The sequence below is a fragment of the Pseudorca crassidens genome, chromosome 19 (assembly GCF_039906515.1).
Source record: "Pseudorca crassidens isolate mPseCra1 chromosome 19, mPseCra1.hap1, whole genome shotgun sequence".
In the NCBI taxonomy this organism is placed as follows: domain Eukaryota; kingdom Metazoa; phylum Chordata; class Mammalia; order Artiodactyla; family Delphinidae; genus Pseudorca; species Pseudorca crassidens.
In genome coordinates, this window is record NC_090314.1 from 54,819,223 (window position 1) to 54,836,379 (window position 17,157).

Below are 17,157 nucleotides of genomic sequence, written 5' to 3' on the forward strand. Positions count from 1 at the left end.
AATCCTCTCAGCATCTCTCCCTGCCCCCCCCCCCGCCCCCTGCCCCGCCTGGTCCTGCCCCTGCCCCCTCTCCGGGCTCCAGGCTTGGGCTTGCAGGACTGAGCTTGGCTCCTTCTTGGGGTCTTGGCGGAGAAAGTGCAGAGCAGCAGTTCCCTCCACAAAGCCGCACTGTTCTCAGCAAATCCTCCCAGGAGCGGGATGCATTTTTTTCAAATGATTCAGCAGCACGTGAATGGGAAGGGCCCGAGCCCAAGGCTTCGGAGACCGTGACCAAGGCCTCTGGCATGAGATCCTGCTGGGCCCGCAGGGAAAAGGGGGGAAAGGTGGCAGGGCTTGAGTCAGGGGTCCTATCTGGGTCCTGGGGGGTCGGGAGGGCAGCGTGGAAGCTGGGCAGTGAGTGCTGCAGCTTCTCTCTGCATCACCAAGGCGCTTTTAGAGATGCTTCCCTCCTGCTCCCAAGGGGAGCCAAAGCAAAGGGACAGGAAATGGAGATGGGAGAGCTGGTCTCCATGGAGACGGGGCATCCAGTGGACAGCGGCTCACGTGTACGTGCTAGAATCTTGAACAGCCCTGGGCAGGCCTGGCAGATCCCCCGGTACTGGGCTCATGGGCAGCGTGGACCAGGGCTGGGGCTGTACTGCTGTTTCCTGTTGTCTGTCCTGCACCCGTCACTCTCCCTGCCCCACCCTCAACTCCTGAAAAAACACATCTGCTCTGAGCAGTTGTCATTCCAGGCGTTTTTGACCCTGGCCTGAGTCACGCTGGCCAAGTCTTGCCCTCACACTGGACACCACAGCCCTGCCGCGGACATCTGTTGGCTCCTGGGGTTGGGGAGGTTTGGGGGACCTGGGGGGGGGGTCTGGTCTCTCACAGCTGCTCCAGGGATGGAAGAAGCCCTCGGTTCCCTGCATCATCACAGGGCTGTTTTTAATTACTTCATTTCCCTGAAAGCAGCGAATTTGGAGGAGGTCTGCTCCACCCCTGGCTGAACGGGACCTGGCATTGAGGCCAGGGAAGGCAGAGCTGAGTGCTTGGGGAGAGCCCCCAGGGCCATGTCCACCATGGGGCAGCTGGAAAGGTGAAGGCTGGGTGCACAGTGAGGCCAGAGGGGCAGGTGGGGCTAGATGCTCCCACGGCCTTCTGGGCACCAGGCCAGCACTGACGCCATGCATTCCTTGTGACATCTCCCAGGCTGCTCGGCCACATCCCGTTTCCACGTGCCGTTCTGTTGGGGGGGGGGGCGTGGCCCCGAAACCTGGGGAGTCCCAGCGGTCTGCAGTCCATGTGAGCACGACCCTCTTTCTAAATCATCATCCACCCGCCCCCTGGCCCTGTAGCTGGTGCGGTCTGCCCCCCACCCCAAAGAAGCGGATGCAGCCCACTGCAAAGGCTCACAGTGTCTTTATCATGCTCCCCACAGCCCACTGAGATGGTTTAGTTACTTGTAAGCAGTTAGGCATCCCTCAGTAATCCAGAGCAGGGCTCTGAAAAGCATGATCACTTCATTACAGCTTTCGTGGGGCAGAGCAGCAGGCTGTGTGTCTGGGGTGTGGGCGCAGGAAGTGGGGCGCCCCTCATTTCTGACTCTACCCTTAAGGGCTAGTGGTGGCCGGGTTGGAGGCAGCCCAGTCCACCCTCTGGGACTTGGGGCAAGTTCATCAAAATTCAAAGGTTAAGGGGCCTCCGCCAGCTCAACCAGCCATACAGTGTCACTGTGTCCACCCTAAAGGGACAAGAGACTCATCCCAAGAGGCAGCCTCGGGATGTAGCTGCGGGCATTAAGCGAGGACTTTGGTAGCTCTGTGATTTGAGGGTGTAGATGTCTACCCTCGTGCTGTCCCTTCTCTGGAGAGTGTGGACAAGAGTGTGGAACCCTCCAGCCCTCCCCAAGTACCCCAGCAGTGCAGAGCACACCTGGAGAGCTGGGGGTCCGAAGCGTGGCCTGGAGTAAGTGGGGGCTGGGTCTTGTGTGGGACAAAATCGTTGCTTTCTGAGTTCCTCTGAAATGGTTGGCGTGTAGTTTTTCCCAGAGACAAGGAAACGGACCAAGTGACCCTCTACTCTCAAACCAGGGCTCGCGTTCCAGGCACAGCAGCAGAGCGGCCCCCACCCACTCTTGATTGGGGCCAGTAGGGTCTTTGGCAAATGTGCCGGCCAGTCGAAAGCCCCTGACCTCTCCCGCACAGCGGATGGCTTTGAGACCGTGTGCGCCTCACCGGAGGGACCACTGGGCGTTTTCCACGAGGCTGCGACCAAGACTGAAGAGTAGGGCGGCGAGGTCCGTGTTAATGCCTGTCTCGCTGGGCGCCCCTTCCAGATCTGAGCTGGAGGCTGCAGTAGGTGGGCGGGGAGGTGACGGTGGCCTCTGCTGCTGCTGAGGCACCCTTGCTGCCCTGAGTCAGTGCAGACACATAAGACTCAGATGGTTCAGGGTTTGTTTTTTTTTTTTTTTTTTCACAGTATGTGGGCCTCTCACTGTTGTGGCCTCTCCCGTTGCAGGGCACAGGGTCTGGACGCACAGGCTCAGTGGCCATGGCTCACGGGCCCAGCCGCTCTGCGGCATTTGGGGTCTTCCCAGACTGGGGTACGAACCCGTGTCCCCTGCATCGGCAGGCGGACTCTCAACCACTGCACCACCAGGGAAGCCCGGGTCAGGGTTTTGACCTTGTATTTAGATGTTTTTCCGAATCCTGGAGATTCCCGCACCTGTTGCAGGCAGGCCCGTGATTTTTCCCTGCGCCGGAAGCTCTGCCTGGGCAGGCTCTGGGGTCTGGGGATTCTGGGGTGTTGAGTGTGTTGGTGCAAGGCCGTGAATGTCTAAAAGTCAGAGTCCTGAATCCACAGTTTTACCGTGCTCTGGGGTCGGGAGCCCACGCCGAGCAGCGTAGCCCCGTTGGGAAGGGTCCTACAGGATACGTTCGCACGTGTAGCACATGGCATTCCTCTGGAGAGAAGTTGGGCCCGTGGGAAGACAGTCAGGATAATTCAGTTTATTTCAGTGTGAAATAAATGAACTTCTGACAGGCAGTTCTCTTTTGGGGCCTGGCTCCCCCATAGACTATGTCCTTGGCTTGTTGTTCATCTCCATTGCTTCCCCGATAAGGTCTGCAGACACACGAGGACTGAGACGTTGGCAGGGTGTGGGAGAGACTTAAATTGGCCTGGGCTGGTCGACTGTGCTGCTCCTCTGGACCGGCCCTGGCCACAGGGTATGCTGGGGACACCCAAGGTTTCCTGCCAGCCTCCTCCCTGTCCCCTCGCCCCAGGGCAGTGGCACAGTCTGGCCTCCGTTGGTTTCGCCTGGGCTGTTGTCACCTCTTGGAGTCTGAACATAGCCTGTGTTCTTTGGATCGTCGTCCGCAACCTTGACTTTCCACCCACCCCGTTCTTTTCCATCCCAAATCTGGCTGGGTGGACTAGGGATTGTTTTTGCAGGCTCCTAGCGGGGGAAGTGACGTCATGTGGTGTCCACAGCCTGAGGGGTGGGGGCAGGGGCTCTGCGGTTGCTTGTGCTTTGAATTAAGTCCACGGCTGTGCATTCCAGTAGCCAACATCTGGCAGTGAATTCATCAGCCAGTGTATCACCCTTGATCTCAAACCCAGATGTTGTGTTAACGGCAGAAGAGAAAGAAGAAAAAATCTGAGCAGCCCAGGGAGAGGCCATCATTTTTGCGTCCAAAGCGGTTCGAACAGGAATCTTTATAAAGACTGCCTCCTACTGCTGCCTCTGGTTCCCCAGGGGCAGGATGGTGGAGCAGAGCTGCTCACTCGGGGGGTGGACAGGACCTAGACTGATCCCGCAACCCAGGGCCAAACACCAGGCCCAGCATGCAGTAGGTGTTTGGTAAACATGAGTCCATGCCTCCATTTTAACTTCTTCCCAGATTCTTTGGGTCTCTTTGCTTCTCCCCAGCCCTGTCCTTTAAATGGCCTGGGACTCAGAGAGGCCCATCCCTCACTTGGAGCGGCCTCCAGTCTGGAGCTCAGGGTTATGCCCATTGTGCTAGGTGCAGGGAACACGTTTCTGGAAAGCTCTTCTTGCCTCCTCCTCTGTCCGCCACTGGCAGTTGGAAAGAGTGTGCTTCTTGGTTTTCCTGTCCATCATCTATCTTCCTGCCTGTGTTGGATCTCCTTGAAGGCAGGGACTGTTACTGAAGACCTTTCCACACTTTACCCCTTTTTCCCTTTGGGCAACAGGAGGGGGCCCATGCTTTTTGGATTTATACTTAAAAGACAGTCCAACTCGGAACTCTGAGCTTGGCATGGAAGACAGTCCCCACTCTGGCTCGTGCCGGGGGCAGAAAGCTGAGGGTCGGGATGTCCGCAGCCGAGTTGGCTGGGGTCCACTGTGCGCTGCTGCCCCGCCCTCCCTCCCCTGTGAGGCCCCTCAGGTCTCCTCTCTGTAACTTGCCTGTGGGAACCTCTGGCTGTGATCAATTCATCAGCCGATGCTTTGCCTGTGTCCTCCCCCCCCCACCCCATGCAGAGTGGTGCTGAGCCCAGATGGTACCTGCTGCCCTGAGCAGCTCAGCGCTGTGGATCCCTCGCACCTACGTGGACAGGTGTGTGCCCAGCATCTCTCTTTCGTGGTTGGAGGGTGTTGACACTTTGGGGAAGGTTTCCATAGAACTGGGCTTTCTATTCTCTCTTGCTTCACTTTCTTTCCTTCCATTTCTTTTTTTTTGTTTGTTTATTCATTTATTTTTGGCTGCATTGGGTCTTTGTTGCTGCACGAGGGCTTTCTCTATTTGTGGTGAGAAGGGGCTGATCTTCGATGCAGTGCACAGGCTTCCCACTGCAGTGGTTTCTCTTGTTGCGGAGCACGGGCTCTAGGCGCGCGGGCTTCAGTAGTTGTGGCATGTGGGCTCAGTAGTTGTGGCGCATGGGCTTAGTTGCTCCGTGGCATGTGGGATCTTCCCGGACAAGGGATCGAACCCATGTCCCCTGCGTTGGCAGGTGGATTCTCAACCACTGCGCCACCAGGGAAGTCCCCGAGGTGCTGTGTTTGTTCTGTCCTGAGCTACACCTGCATCGTGTGTCAGGCACCGCATCACGTGCCCCCCATCTCTTAGTCCTCCCACACCTTGATGGTGTGCAGATACTGGCGGCGGTGTCTCCATTTCCGATGTGAGCAGCTGAGTCCCAGGGAGGTCAGGGAACTTCCCTGAGGCTACACAGCAGGGAGGGGCTACAGCAGGATGGAGCCCCACTGCTGCCCCCTTTCAATTAAGAACTCAGACTGCCTGGGAGCCGTAGGAGATTTTATAAGAGAAAAATTCATGGACCTTGATGTGTGGAATGGAATGGAGTCTCTTGGCTGTTGGGGAGTAGTTTTTGCTTCTTTTCTTTTCTTTTTAATTTTATTGATGTATAGTTGATTTACAATGTTGCTAATTTCTGCTGTACAGCAAAGTGATTCAGTTATATATATATATATTATTTTTCATATTCTTTTCCATTATGATTTATCACAGGATATGGAATATACTTCCCTGTGCTCTACAGTAGGACCTTGTTGTTTATCCATCCTGTATATAATAGTTTGCATCTGCTAATCCCAACCTCCCAATCCCTCCCCACCTCCCCCTTGGCAACCACAAGTCTGTTCTCTATGTCTGCGAGTCTGTTTCTGTTTCATAGATATGTTCATTTGTGTCATATTTTAGATTCCACATATAAGTGATATCATATGGTGTTTGTCTTTCTCTGTCTGACTTACTTTGCTTAGTATGATCATCTTTAGGTCTATCCATGTTGCTGCAGATGGCATTACTTCATTCTTTTTTATGGCTGAGTAGTACTCCATTGTATATATGTACCACATCTTCTTTATCCATTCATCTGTCGATGGACATTCAGATTGTTTCCATGTCTTGGCTGTTGTGAATAGTGCTACTATGAATATAAAGCTGCTTTCATCGTTTGTTTGTTTGTTTGTTTGTTTGGCTGCATTGGGTTCTTGTTGCTGCACGTGAGCTTTTCTCTAGTTGCAGCTAGTGGGGGCTTCTCTTCATTGTGGTGCATGGGCTTCTTATTGGGTGGCTTCTCTTGTTGCAGAGCACAGGCTCTAGGTATGTGGGCTTCAGTAGTTGTGGCATTCAGGCTCAGTAGTTGTGGCTCATGGGCTCTAGAGCACAGGGTCAGTAGTTGTGGCACATGGGTTTAGTTGCTCCGTGGCATGTGGGATCTTCCTGGACCAGGGCTCGAACCCGTGTCCCCTGCATTGACAGGCGGATTCTTAACCACTGTGCCACCAGGGAAGCCCAGGGGTACTTGTATCTTTTTGAATTATAGTTTTCTCCAGATATATGCCCAGGAGTGGGATTGCTCAATCATATGGCAACTCTATTTTTAGTTTTTGGTTTTTTGGGGGTTTTTTTGCGGTACGCGGGCCTCTCACTGTTGTGGCCTCTCCCGCTGCGGAGCACAGACTCCAGACACGCAGGTTCAGAGGCCATGGCTCACGGGCCCAGCCGCTCCACGGCATGTGGGATCTTCCCGGACCGGGGCACGAACCCGTGTCCCCTGCATTGGCAGGCGGATCTCAACCACTGTGCCACCAGGGAAGCCCTATTTTTAGTTTTTGAGGAATCTCCATACTGTTCTCCATGGTGGCTGCGCCAATTTACATTCCCACCAACAGTGTAGGGGGGTTCCCTTTTCACCACACCCTCTCCAGCATTTGTTATTTGTAGACTTTTTAATGATGGCCATTCTGACTGATGTGCAGTGGTACCTCATTGTAGTTTTGAGTTTTTGCTTATTTTCTAATGGCCAGCAGTGTGTTTATTGAACACCTATAATGCAGTAAGCATTGTGCAGGGTGCTGGACCTCTGAAAAGCAGTGCCAAAAAGTTCCAAAAAGCATGCAGAACTAGGCGTACCATAGTAAAAGCAATGCAGAACTAGGCGCACCATAGTAAAAGCAATGCAGAACTAGGCGCAACCATAGTAACAGCAATGCAGAACTAGGCGCACCATAGTAAAAGCAATGCAGAACTAGGCGCACCATAGTAAAAGCAATGCAGAACTAGGCGCACCATAGTAACAGCAATGCAGAACTAGGCGCACCATAGTAAAAGCAATGCAGAACTAGGCGCACCATAGTAAAAGCAATGCAGAACTAGGCGCACCATAGTAAAAGCAATGCAGAACTAGGCGTACCATAGTAACAGCAATGCAGAATTAGGCGCACCATAGTAAAAGCAATGCAGAACTAGGCGCACCATAGTAACAGCAATGCAGAACTAGGCGCACCATAGTAACAGCAATGCAGAACTAGGCGTACCATAGTAACAGCAATGCAGAACTAGGCGCACCATAGTAAAAGCAATGCAGAATTAGGCGCACCATAGTAAAAGCAATGCAGAACTAGGCGCACCATAGTAACAGCAATGCAGAACTAGGCGCACCATAGTAAAAGCAATGCAGAACTAGGCGCAACCATAGTAAAAGCAATGCAGAACTAGGCGCACCATAGTAACAGCAATGCAGAACTAGGCGCACCATAGTAAAAGCAATGCAGAACTAGGCGCACCATAGTAAAAGCAATGCAGAACTAGGTGCACCATAGTAAAAGCAATGCAGAACTAGGCGCACCATAGTAAAAGCAATGCAGAACTAGGCGCACCATAGTAAAAGCAATGCAGAACTAGGCGCACCATAGTAAAAGCAATGCAGAACTAGGCGCACCATAGTAAAAGCAATGCAGAACTAGGCGTACCATAGTAACAGCAATGCAGAACTAGGCGCACCATAGTAACAGCAATGCAGAACTAGGCGCACCATAGTAACAGCAATGCAGAACTAGGCGCACCATAGTAAAAGCAATGCAGAACTAGGCGTACCATAGTAACAGCAATGCAGAACTAGGCGCACCATAGTAAAAGCAATGCAGAACTAGGCGCACCATAGTAAAAGCAATGCAGAACTAGGCGCACCATAGTAACAGCAATGCAGAACTAGGCGCACCATAGTAAAAGCAATGCAGAACTAGGCGTACCATAGTAAAATCTGGCAGCACTGCTCCTTTTAGAACTGTCATCTCCTTTGGATGTTCCTGGTTCATTTGATGTCATGAGCTGAGGATGATGCCGCGGAAGAGCAAACTTAGGACAGGACTAACCTGATGTTTACTGATTTGCATAAACACCTTTCTGTGCAGCATTGCAATAAGGTATAGATGAGGCAGGTCGTAAGAGGGACCAAGACAAACCTAACCTGTGCTGCCGTCCAAGTATCTCAGGGTCAGCTCAGCAAATAGTGAGCCCTAACTGTTCTGTGGTTAGAGCATAGCTTCTGTCTGTTAGAAGCTCCCAGGGCCCTGAGCAGATGGGTACAGATGTTTACAGCAGAGTGGATGAGAGTTGCGGAATATACCAAGTGCTGCGGGAGGACAGGATTTCCCTGAGGGAAGATGGGGAAGGGCTATTTCAGCTGGGTCTTGAAGGACGTTCTCCAGGCAGAGAGAGGGAGATGGCATTCAAGGCAGAAGAAACTTGCCTGTCTAGAGGTATGGACACCCCTGAGCAGGTTCAGATTCAGGGAGTATTATGGACTGGCGGAACAGCAAGAGTGGGGGTCCACCACGGCAGCCGAAATAGTCACTGGCTGGCGCCAGGCTGCACAGGGTCTTCTGTTTTAGACGAGGGCAGTGTGCGGCCGAAAAAGATGTTTGAGCTGCACGGGACGTGACTGAGAAAAGATAACATGTGCTGCGGAGGGAGGATGGGTGGGGGGTGGGAGGAGACGCTGGGATCAGGTTGACCAGCTACCAAGGGCAAGGCCCTCTGTTTTAGGGTGGCATTTCCTAGATGTGGCTTTGTAGGTTGGGGCCAGGCTCAGCCTGGGAAACAGGAACCTGTGGCCTTGGCCAGTCATGACTCAGCGCCGACAGAAGGAAAAATAAGGATGGGTTTGGGCCTGGGTGGGGCGCTGGGGCTGTGGCGTGGGGCTCTGGTGCCAGGCTGGGATCCAGAGCGCATTTCAGGGGTCCAGGGGGATGGACACAGATGGGGATCCGTGTGCCTGGGCCTCCCTGCTCTACGGGAAAAGACAGCCCTGCCTGGGGGCTCTGAGATTCCAGCTGCCCATTGGGGAGTGGAGGTGGGAGGTGCCTCTGAGCCTGTCTGCTCCTTGTTTCTTTATTTTGCTCACACCCACACTCACGTGACCCTCATCCAGCATGACCCTGAACAGCGCAGGCTCAGCGGCCATGGCTCACGGGCCCAGCCGCTCCGCGGCATGTGGAATTCTCCCGGACCGGGGCACGAACCCGTGTCCCCTGCATCGGCAGGCGGACTCTCAACCGCTGCGCCAGGGAAGCCCAGGACAAAGCTTTTAAAGCCATTAAAACAGGCCGTGCTACCAGCTGATAAGCCTCGAAATGAAAAAAGGGAGGGCTCTGCCCGTGACAGGGTGAACCGCTGATCCGCGCCCCGTCAGGTTATGGGTTGGAGCGGAGTCTGGGCTTAATTGCTACTAGGAAGCCCTGGGGTGCATGGCTCTCGAGCAGCCTCAGGCCCCAGGGAACATTCCGGAACCTTCCCAGACTGATCTCTTCCCCTCTCCTTCATCTCGTGTCACGTTCCAGGATCATCCTTCTTTCTGTTTGGCCTTTTTCCTCGGCATCCGTCCCTTATGTCTGCTAGAGTTGCTCTTGAATGTCTCCTCCCCCCGTTCAACAGTTTAAATGTTCAACCTTCCTCTGCCGTGCCTCTGATAGAGTATGTGTTATTACAGAGAATCATCCCTGCGACATCTCTCAGGGACACGTTGAGGACAGATTAGGAGGCTGACGAGATAGACCTTTTAGATGGAAGACCCCCAACCTAAATGTGATGGGGCCCCTCGTAGGTAGGTAACTCCCCCTCAGCCTTCAGCCCAAGAGAGCCTGATTGCCGGTTGGCTATGGGGGGTGGGGACTCTCACCATCCTTAACTGCGAGATCAGGACTGCAGACCAGTCAGTGTGCTTATCTGCTTCCCCAGCCGCAGATACATACACACTGGGGAGAAAGAAGAAAAGCCCCAGAGTACTCAAGCGTGACATCAACAGCGAGCTGCTGTTCAAATCAGTGACGGCCCCAGCAGCCCCCTGTTGTGAGGGACGAGAGCTTCTGCTCTGGCGCCCTGTCGACAGAGGGCTCTAGCTTCACTCCTAGTCTCCCCCTCGGGATGGAGTCTGATGCTGTACCCAGGGCTGGGGTCATCTTGCCCCTCACCTCCCACCTCCCTGCTGCCCCTTGCCCCCTCCTTAGAGCCAGGACAGTCTTTCGGGGACTCTGCTCACCTCTCTGTCTTTGTTTTGCAGTGATCAGGGCCAAAGCCGTCAGCGAGAAGGAGGTGGACTCCGGGAATGACATCTACGGCAACCCCATCAAACGGATTCAGTATGAGATCAAGCAAATAAAGGTAACGGCCACTGTCCCTGCGTTGCTCCATTGGGCAGAGCTGTGGGAGCTTTGGGAGCAGGGCCGGGGACCGGGCGGGGCTGGCCCACCACCTCAGTGCACCACTGGGTCCCTAGGACTCGGTCCATCCACCTCTGAGGCAGACAGCTAGGAACGAGGGCGTCAAGCCACAAGTGGATCTGATTTTCCTTAATCCGTAAATGCTGAGAAGTGGTGTGGGCGTGGTCTGTTCCCACCAGCTAGGTTATTTCAGAAATGCATCATCTTCGTGAGCCTCAGCCTTAAGTTACCAAGTTCACAGCATCTGTGGAACGTTCTGTGAGTGCCTCTTCACCTCTCCATGGCAGGTTCAGAGGCAGTGGGAACTTGGCTGTTGCCTCTGGGAGCCCACGACCAATGTGAGAGCAGGTGACCTGATTCCCCCAAACTGCGGGTGGACTCTAGTCTCACCGGGTTAGCTTTATGCTCTAAGAGGAGGGGGGATTTGGACAGAGGAGGACTCCTGTGGACAGGTGTGCTGGGACAACTTCCTGAGAGAGGGGAGTTGAGAAGGAAATGGACATGGCAGCCTGGCCGGTGACGGAGAAGATGCTTCGCCAGGGGAGGGGAGGGACGGGAGGCACTGGGGGCTGCAGACCGAGGGGGTGGTGGCATTTGTTAGGTTTTCAGAATGGTGGTTGTGTTCGAGGTCATGTGGCAAGGAGCCCATATTTGGGAGGGAGGGAGAGAGGGGAGGACATGGCGGGGAGGTTGGGAAGACAGGACCAGTGCTGATGTTGACAATAACTAACTTGGTCTACAAGAGGGAAGAAGATTCTAGGCTCCAGCTGGAGGAACAGCGTTTCAACCTGGGTAGTAGTTGTGGCCATCCATATTTAATTTTGTTACAAAAATAAAAAATAGAACATAAATGTTACCAGAAGGTCAAAGAAATGCTTAATCATTGTGCCTATGTCATTTAAAGAGGTGACCCAGTGCCTACATCTCTATTTATGAAGCGGGAAGGACAGTTATCTCTGCTCTCACGCCTCATTGAGGGGTCGTGAAAAGGCAGGTGTTGACAGCAAGGAAGCACTTTCAGCCCTTTGGTGACAGACGTCATTGATAACCTTTCTTGGCATGAGTTGGGGTGTGGCTCTTGCAAAGCGGGTTCGTCGTGACATTGGGATGACCCTGTTCCATTTGAGTTTGCTTGTTGAAACTCTTCCCCCCAAAACCAAACAACGCTATTAATCTCGGTTTAGCCACAGCGAGAGTCCTGATGCAGTTCGTGTGGAATCGTGGAGCCCGCGTGTCTGTGATCTACAGCCATGTTTAGGCTCCTCTGTTGTGTGGTCCTGGTGCATGCGTGCGCTCCCCTTTCCATTACCCCCACCCCCGCTCACCCGGCTTCCAGCAGCCTGCACCCCCAAAACTGGCGTGGAGGGCAGTTCTCAGTCCACACTCAGGCCACTGCCTGTCCCTGTCCCCGATGGGGCCGCAGGAGCTCCCTGGCTGTGGCTTTCTCAATTCCTGCCCAGGCACTGGAACAATGCACCCCTTCACCTGGGCAGCAGGTCTGTTCCCAAGAGGCTGTAAGAAAATCACAAGTTGAAAAGTCAAACTCCACTTGCCCAAGGAGTTACGTCCTAATTGAGAGGCGCCTCTCCACTCTGGTCCCCGTCAAGTAGCCAGTGCGTAAAATTCCTGGAAATACACGAAGTGGTGATACTCCGTGATGTGTCAGAATCACCTGGAGATACATAAGCCCCTCCCCAGGGATGCTGAGATGACCTCACAGGTGGTAGGGAGAGCAGGTGTGTTATCTGAGGCGGGTCCTTCTGGATGACAGTCTCATGCCCAGCCTGGTGACAACTGCCACACTAAGAAGTAAATCAGTGTCTCCAGGGAATCCCGTGCATTAGGAATGGTCGTCTTCTGATCTGTCTTACTGGTACATCTCCATCCCCTTTTCCATGTTGGCAGTACCACGGGTGCATGTCGGGGCGCCCCGCTGTGTTCGGGATGGGAACGTGGCCGTGCCGCCCAATTCGTTTACATTTCTCATCCTCCTCTTTCCAGATGTTCAAGGGACCTGACAAGGACATAGAGTTTATCTACACGGCCCCCTCCTCCGCAGTGTGCGGGGTCTCGCTGGACATTGGAGGAAAGAAGGAGTATCTCATTGCAGGTGTGTATGTGGATATGGGCATGGAACGTGCCTAGGGACCGTCCAGAGGTGGGGAGGCAGGGCGGCTCAAAGTGGAACAGAGCCCTGACGATACACACAGTGCTATTCAGAAGTCTCGGGGATTCCCTGCCTAATTCCCGTCAGAGAATTAGTGAATTTTCTCCTGTCCTAGACATTCCCCTTGTTAGACTAGTGGAACCAATGTGACTTGAGGGGAAGGAACAAAGTAAACCGGTATTCATAGGGAATTTGAGGTCAGGTGCACGCAAAGAGGTGAGATGCTGGAAGTGCTCAAGCCCGGACAGGAGGCGGGGAAGGAGAGTTGAAACCTCATTTTAAATCTCTTGATATTATTACGCTCTCTACTCACCTGCTGCTTTGTTCGTCGTATCCCTCTTTTTTTACTGTGATAAAATACATATAACATGAAATTGACCATTTTAGCCATTCTTAGGTGTACAGTTCAGTGGCGTGAAGCACGTTCACATTGTTGTACAACCATCGCCACCATCCATCTCCAGAACCTTCATCTTCCCAGACTGAAACTCCATGCCTGTTAAACGCCCCCCTCGCCCCAGCCCTGGCAATCTCCGTTCTGCTTTCTGTCTCGGTGAATCTGACTCCTCTAGGGACCTCATAAAAGTGGAATCCTAGAGCGTTCGCCCTTTTGTGATGGGCTGATTTCACTGAGCATAATGTTCTCAGGGGTCAGCCATGTTGCAGCAAATGTCAGAATTTCCTCCTTTTTTAAGGCTGAATAATACTCTGTTGTATGGATAGACCACATTTTGTTTATCATTGCATCTCTTTTAAAAATTATACTCTTTTATTCTTACATAAAATGATTTCCCTTTGCTTCTTTCTACTGCCTCCTCTGCCCACCCACCTAGGCTTCCCCCCAGAGTCCAGAGCAGGTGTCCTCAGAATCAGCGCTATTGACATTTGAGACCAGATCATTCTTTGTTGGGGGGCTTTTCCTATGCATGCAGGACATTTAGCTGCATCCCTGGCTTCCACCCACTGATTGCTGTAACATCCTCCCCCCAGTCGTGGGGTCTCTGACATCACCAGATGTTCCCAGGGCAGGGGCAGAATCACCCCGAGTTGAGACCCCCCGCCCCGGTCTAACAGAGCCTCCAGTGGTGCCATAAATGCTGTATGCCCGTGCTGTCCGGTATGGCCGCCACGAACCACACACGGCTGCTGAGCGCTTGAGCTGCGGCTCGTGCAACTGAGGGGCTGGGGCTTTCATTTTACTTCATTGCAGTTGATTTAAATGTAAATGTGAACGGCCGTCTGCAGCTGGTGGCCCCTATACTGGCCGGTGCTGTCTGGGTCAGCCAAGGAACCTCACTGCCCTCTTCTAGGGAAAGTAGGAGTCAGATCACAAACTTAAGAAAAAAGAAGAGACAGGACACCTCCCCTAGACCGACATCCTATTTTGTTCCCCAAATCCCAATTTAATCATAAAATGAATTCCAAATCCAAATCTCCATGATTTGGGGGATTTTCTTCCGTCCCGGTTATTCACACATTTCAACACATGTTTAGCGGGTGCCCCTAGGTGCCTAGCTCTGTGCTCGGCATGGCAGGGGTTCAGGAAGAGAGATCTTGGGGCCCTGCTGTCAGGAAGCCCATGTTCCCACCCGCGGGGGGACAGGAGAATAAATTAAAGAAAGTAAGATAAGTTTCACACGTGGGGAAATGTAAATAGTGAGTGAATGCTTAAAAGGTACAAAGAGGCAGAGACCCTAGCAGGTGCCAGGACCCAGAAGATGTAGTGTCGGGAGAAGGTACTGACCTTGGCCGTGCAAGGGCGGTGCTGCAGGGAGGGAGGTGCAGTGGGGCCAAGGAGGCTTCTGGGATCTCTCCTTGGACAAGTACCTCCCTCCCTTCCACAAAATGCTCACATCCAGCACCTGCTTCCGTGAGTTTCTTTGTCAATACCTCAAGAATTTTGTCCCTCTCCTTGGGGATAATGGGAGATTTTTTTCCTTCCTTTATAGGCCCTTCTGAACTTCCTAAATGTTTTATTTTGAGCACCTATTATTTTTTAACATCTTTATTGAGATATAATTCACACAGCATACATTTCACCCATTTAAAGTGTATAATTCAAGGGTCTGGGTGTATTTACAGAGGTGTGCAACCTTCAGCACAGTCAAAAAGAAACCCTATACCTTTTAGCTATTACCTTCCTAACTCCCACTCTCCCCTGACCCCAGCTCGCAGCAACCACTAATCTTTCTTTGTAGATTTCTTTACTCTGGACTTTCTTATGAATGGAATCATGTAACATATGGTCCTTCGTGTCTGGCTTCTTTCAGCATAATGTTTTTTAAAGTTTTTAATGTTTTGTTCATGTTATAACATGTATCAGCACTTCACTCCTTTTTATGGCTGAATAATATTCCACTGGATGGATGTACTACCCATTCAGCATTTCTCCTATCCATTCAGCATTTCACTGGGGTTGTTTCTGCCTTTTGTCTATTATGAGCAATGCTGCTCTGAACATGTGTGTGCAAGTTTTTGCCTGGACGTGTGTTTTCATTTCTCTTGGGTAGATACTTAGGAGTGGAACTGCAGGACCTACGGTGACTCTGTGTTTCACCATTTGAGGAACTGACAGACTGTTTTACAAAACAGCTGCACCGTTTCACATTTGCAGTATCTACTGTTTTTACAGTAGGAAAGATAATATCAAATGGAGAGAAGCGGATGAGGACAAAAATCACAATGCAGAGAGCTGACAACCTGACTGTGACATCACAGTAGCACAGGAAATGGCACTGGCGGAGACACACCTGGTTCAGGGACCTTATTGCCCCAGCCAATCAAAGGCTTCTAATTTTCTGTGTCCTTTTTTTGTCCTTGTCTCTAACACCCTTTAAAATGAGAGCCTCAGCCATCCTGCTGAGTCTCCACACTGCCCTCTAAGGGCTGTCTGGCCAAACTGCAGAGCTGCCGAAGCCCTTATTCAAGGAGGGAGAGCCTGCATCCTGTCGTGGGCGGCTCCTGGTGGAAAAGCGACCTCAGTGTGGGCTAGGACTTGCTTCCAGACATGCCCAGCTGAATCCTTACCCACGCTGAGGCTCTGTCTTAAAGGCCTCTACATCAGGCTTCACCAGCTCCCTGTTAATAGAAATAGGAGTGCCCTTTTCCTGGCACTGACGTTCTCCAAATGCTTTCCATGTGGGTTCCATTTAATCCTCACTACCCCCTATTATCCCCATTTTACAGATGAGGAAAACTGAGGAGTAGAGGCTGGAGCCGTGTTCCCAGGTCCCGTGGTGTGTGCCTGAACCCACTTTCACTTTCAAGCCGATTGTTAAACTTCGGTTGATGTCATGGTGGCAGCTTGAAATTGGCCAGAGGGGGAGTATTTACACCACAGAATTAGGGCAAACGCTACACACCAGAGCTTTTCCTCCCAGGAGAGCTGCTGGTCAGGCGTTTCTCAGCACACGCCTGACAGCGTCACGCTGCCGGGGAGTGGTGCAATGGTGCAGCCGGAATTTAGACCCTGGTCCGCCTGACCCCTGGGTCTGTTACACTCTGCTTCTTCCATCATTGGTCCAGGTTTCGAAGTCTCACTGCCCCAACGCCTAACCCAGCAGTCCTCCACATGCACTGCTCGTTGGAATTCCACAGGGAGTTTGCAAAAATCCTGATGGCCAGGCGGCACCCCAGACCAATTCAAGCAGAATCTCCAGGGGTGGGGCCCCGGCATCAGCATTTGTAAAGCTCCCTAGGAGAGTCCAGTGTGCAGCCAGGACTGAGAACCTGCCCTCCTCTGGGTCAAGGCAGACCTTTTGTTCCAGAGGTGCCAAATAGCCAGTCTGCACACGCTCAGGAGAGCTGAGCCCCAGCAGCGTGGTTGGTCACCTCCCTCGAGGTCAGTAGCCTCTGGACATTATTTCATCTCCTGGGGCCCTTCTCAGTCAATCAGACCTGCCTCTTGCCCCGAGATTCTGAGGAGCGGGGCACCGCCCTTTATTCCACGAGATGGGTGGTCCAGACCATGGGGCCCTTTGGCCGGATCCTGGGGCAGGATGGGGAGATGGCTTATGTCCAGCAGTCAGGAGCCCCAGCAGTGTCTCCGTGGAGCGTGGGGCTTGGGTCCTGCCCCGTTTCGCTTACCCCGAGAGTGCAAGGAAACCGCAGGGCTGCTTAGCAGGTGGGTCCAGGACAAGAGCGGAGGTCCACGTGGTGGCCGCGTGGTGATTGTTTTCCTGGTGGTTGCTTTTCTTTCTTTTGGGGGACGTGGAGGGAAAATCAGTTGTGCTCAGACCATTTTCTGAAAGGGAAGGACTTCATGTCCAAAGGGAGCATCGTGAGTCAAGTGCAGAAAGCCTCACGATTTCAAGTCACTCGTGATAACATTGATATTTTTCCCACGTGGAAGCTCAGCCGTTCATATGTGCTATTTAACATGTAACATGTATGTGACCTGTGCTGCTCCTACCACAGGCCCTTTCAATTGTCCCCAGGCTGAATGAGAAGACAGTTATACAAGTAATTGCCACACACATTTCAGAAGCTTGCTACACATGAAACCATCCAAATTGTAGCT

The 17,157-nt window shown here is 52.6% G+C and overlaps 1 protein-coding gene and 1 long non-coding RNA gene across 2 annotated transcripts in view; both read left to right on the plus strand.

Moving 5' to 3' along the window:
* TIMP2 (TIMP metallopeptidase inhibitor 2) overlaps nt 1–17,157 on the plus strand; it is a 52,012-nt gene that overhangs the window by 27,351 nt on the left and 7,504 nt on the right. Inside the window, exons 2-3 of the mRNA XM_067715951.1 lie at nt 10,312–10,412; nt 12,473–12,581. Coding sequence (XP_067572052.1) covers nt 10,312–10,412; nt 12,473–12,581 — 210 coding nt within the window. The remainder of the gene's footprint in view (nt 1–10,311; nt 10,413–12,472; nt 12,582–17,157) is intronic.
* Nucleotides 46–10,291, plus strand: LOC137212491 (uncharacterized). Its single transcript, XR_010937525.1, has 3 exons — nt 46–595; nt 4,487–4,562; nt 9,742–10,291. It is a non-coding gene; the product is annotated as an uncharacterized lncRNA (long non-coding RNA).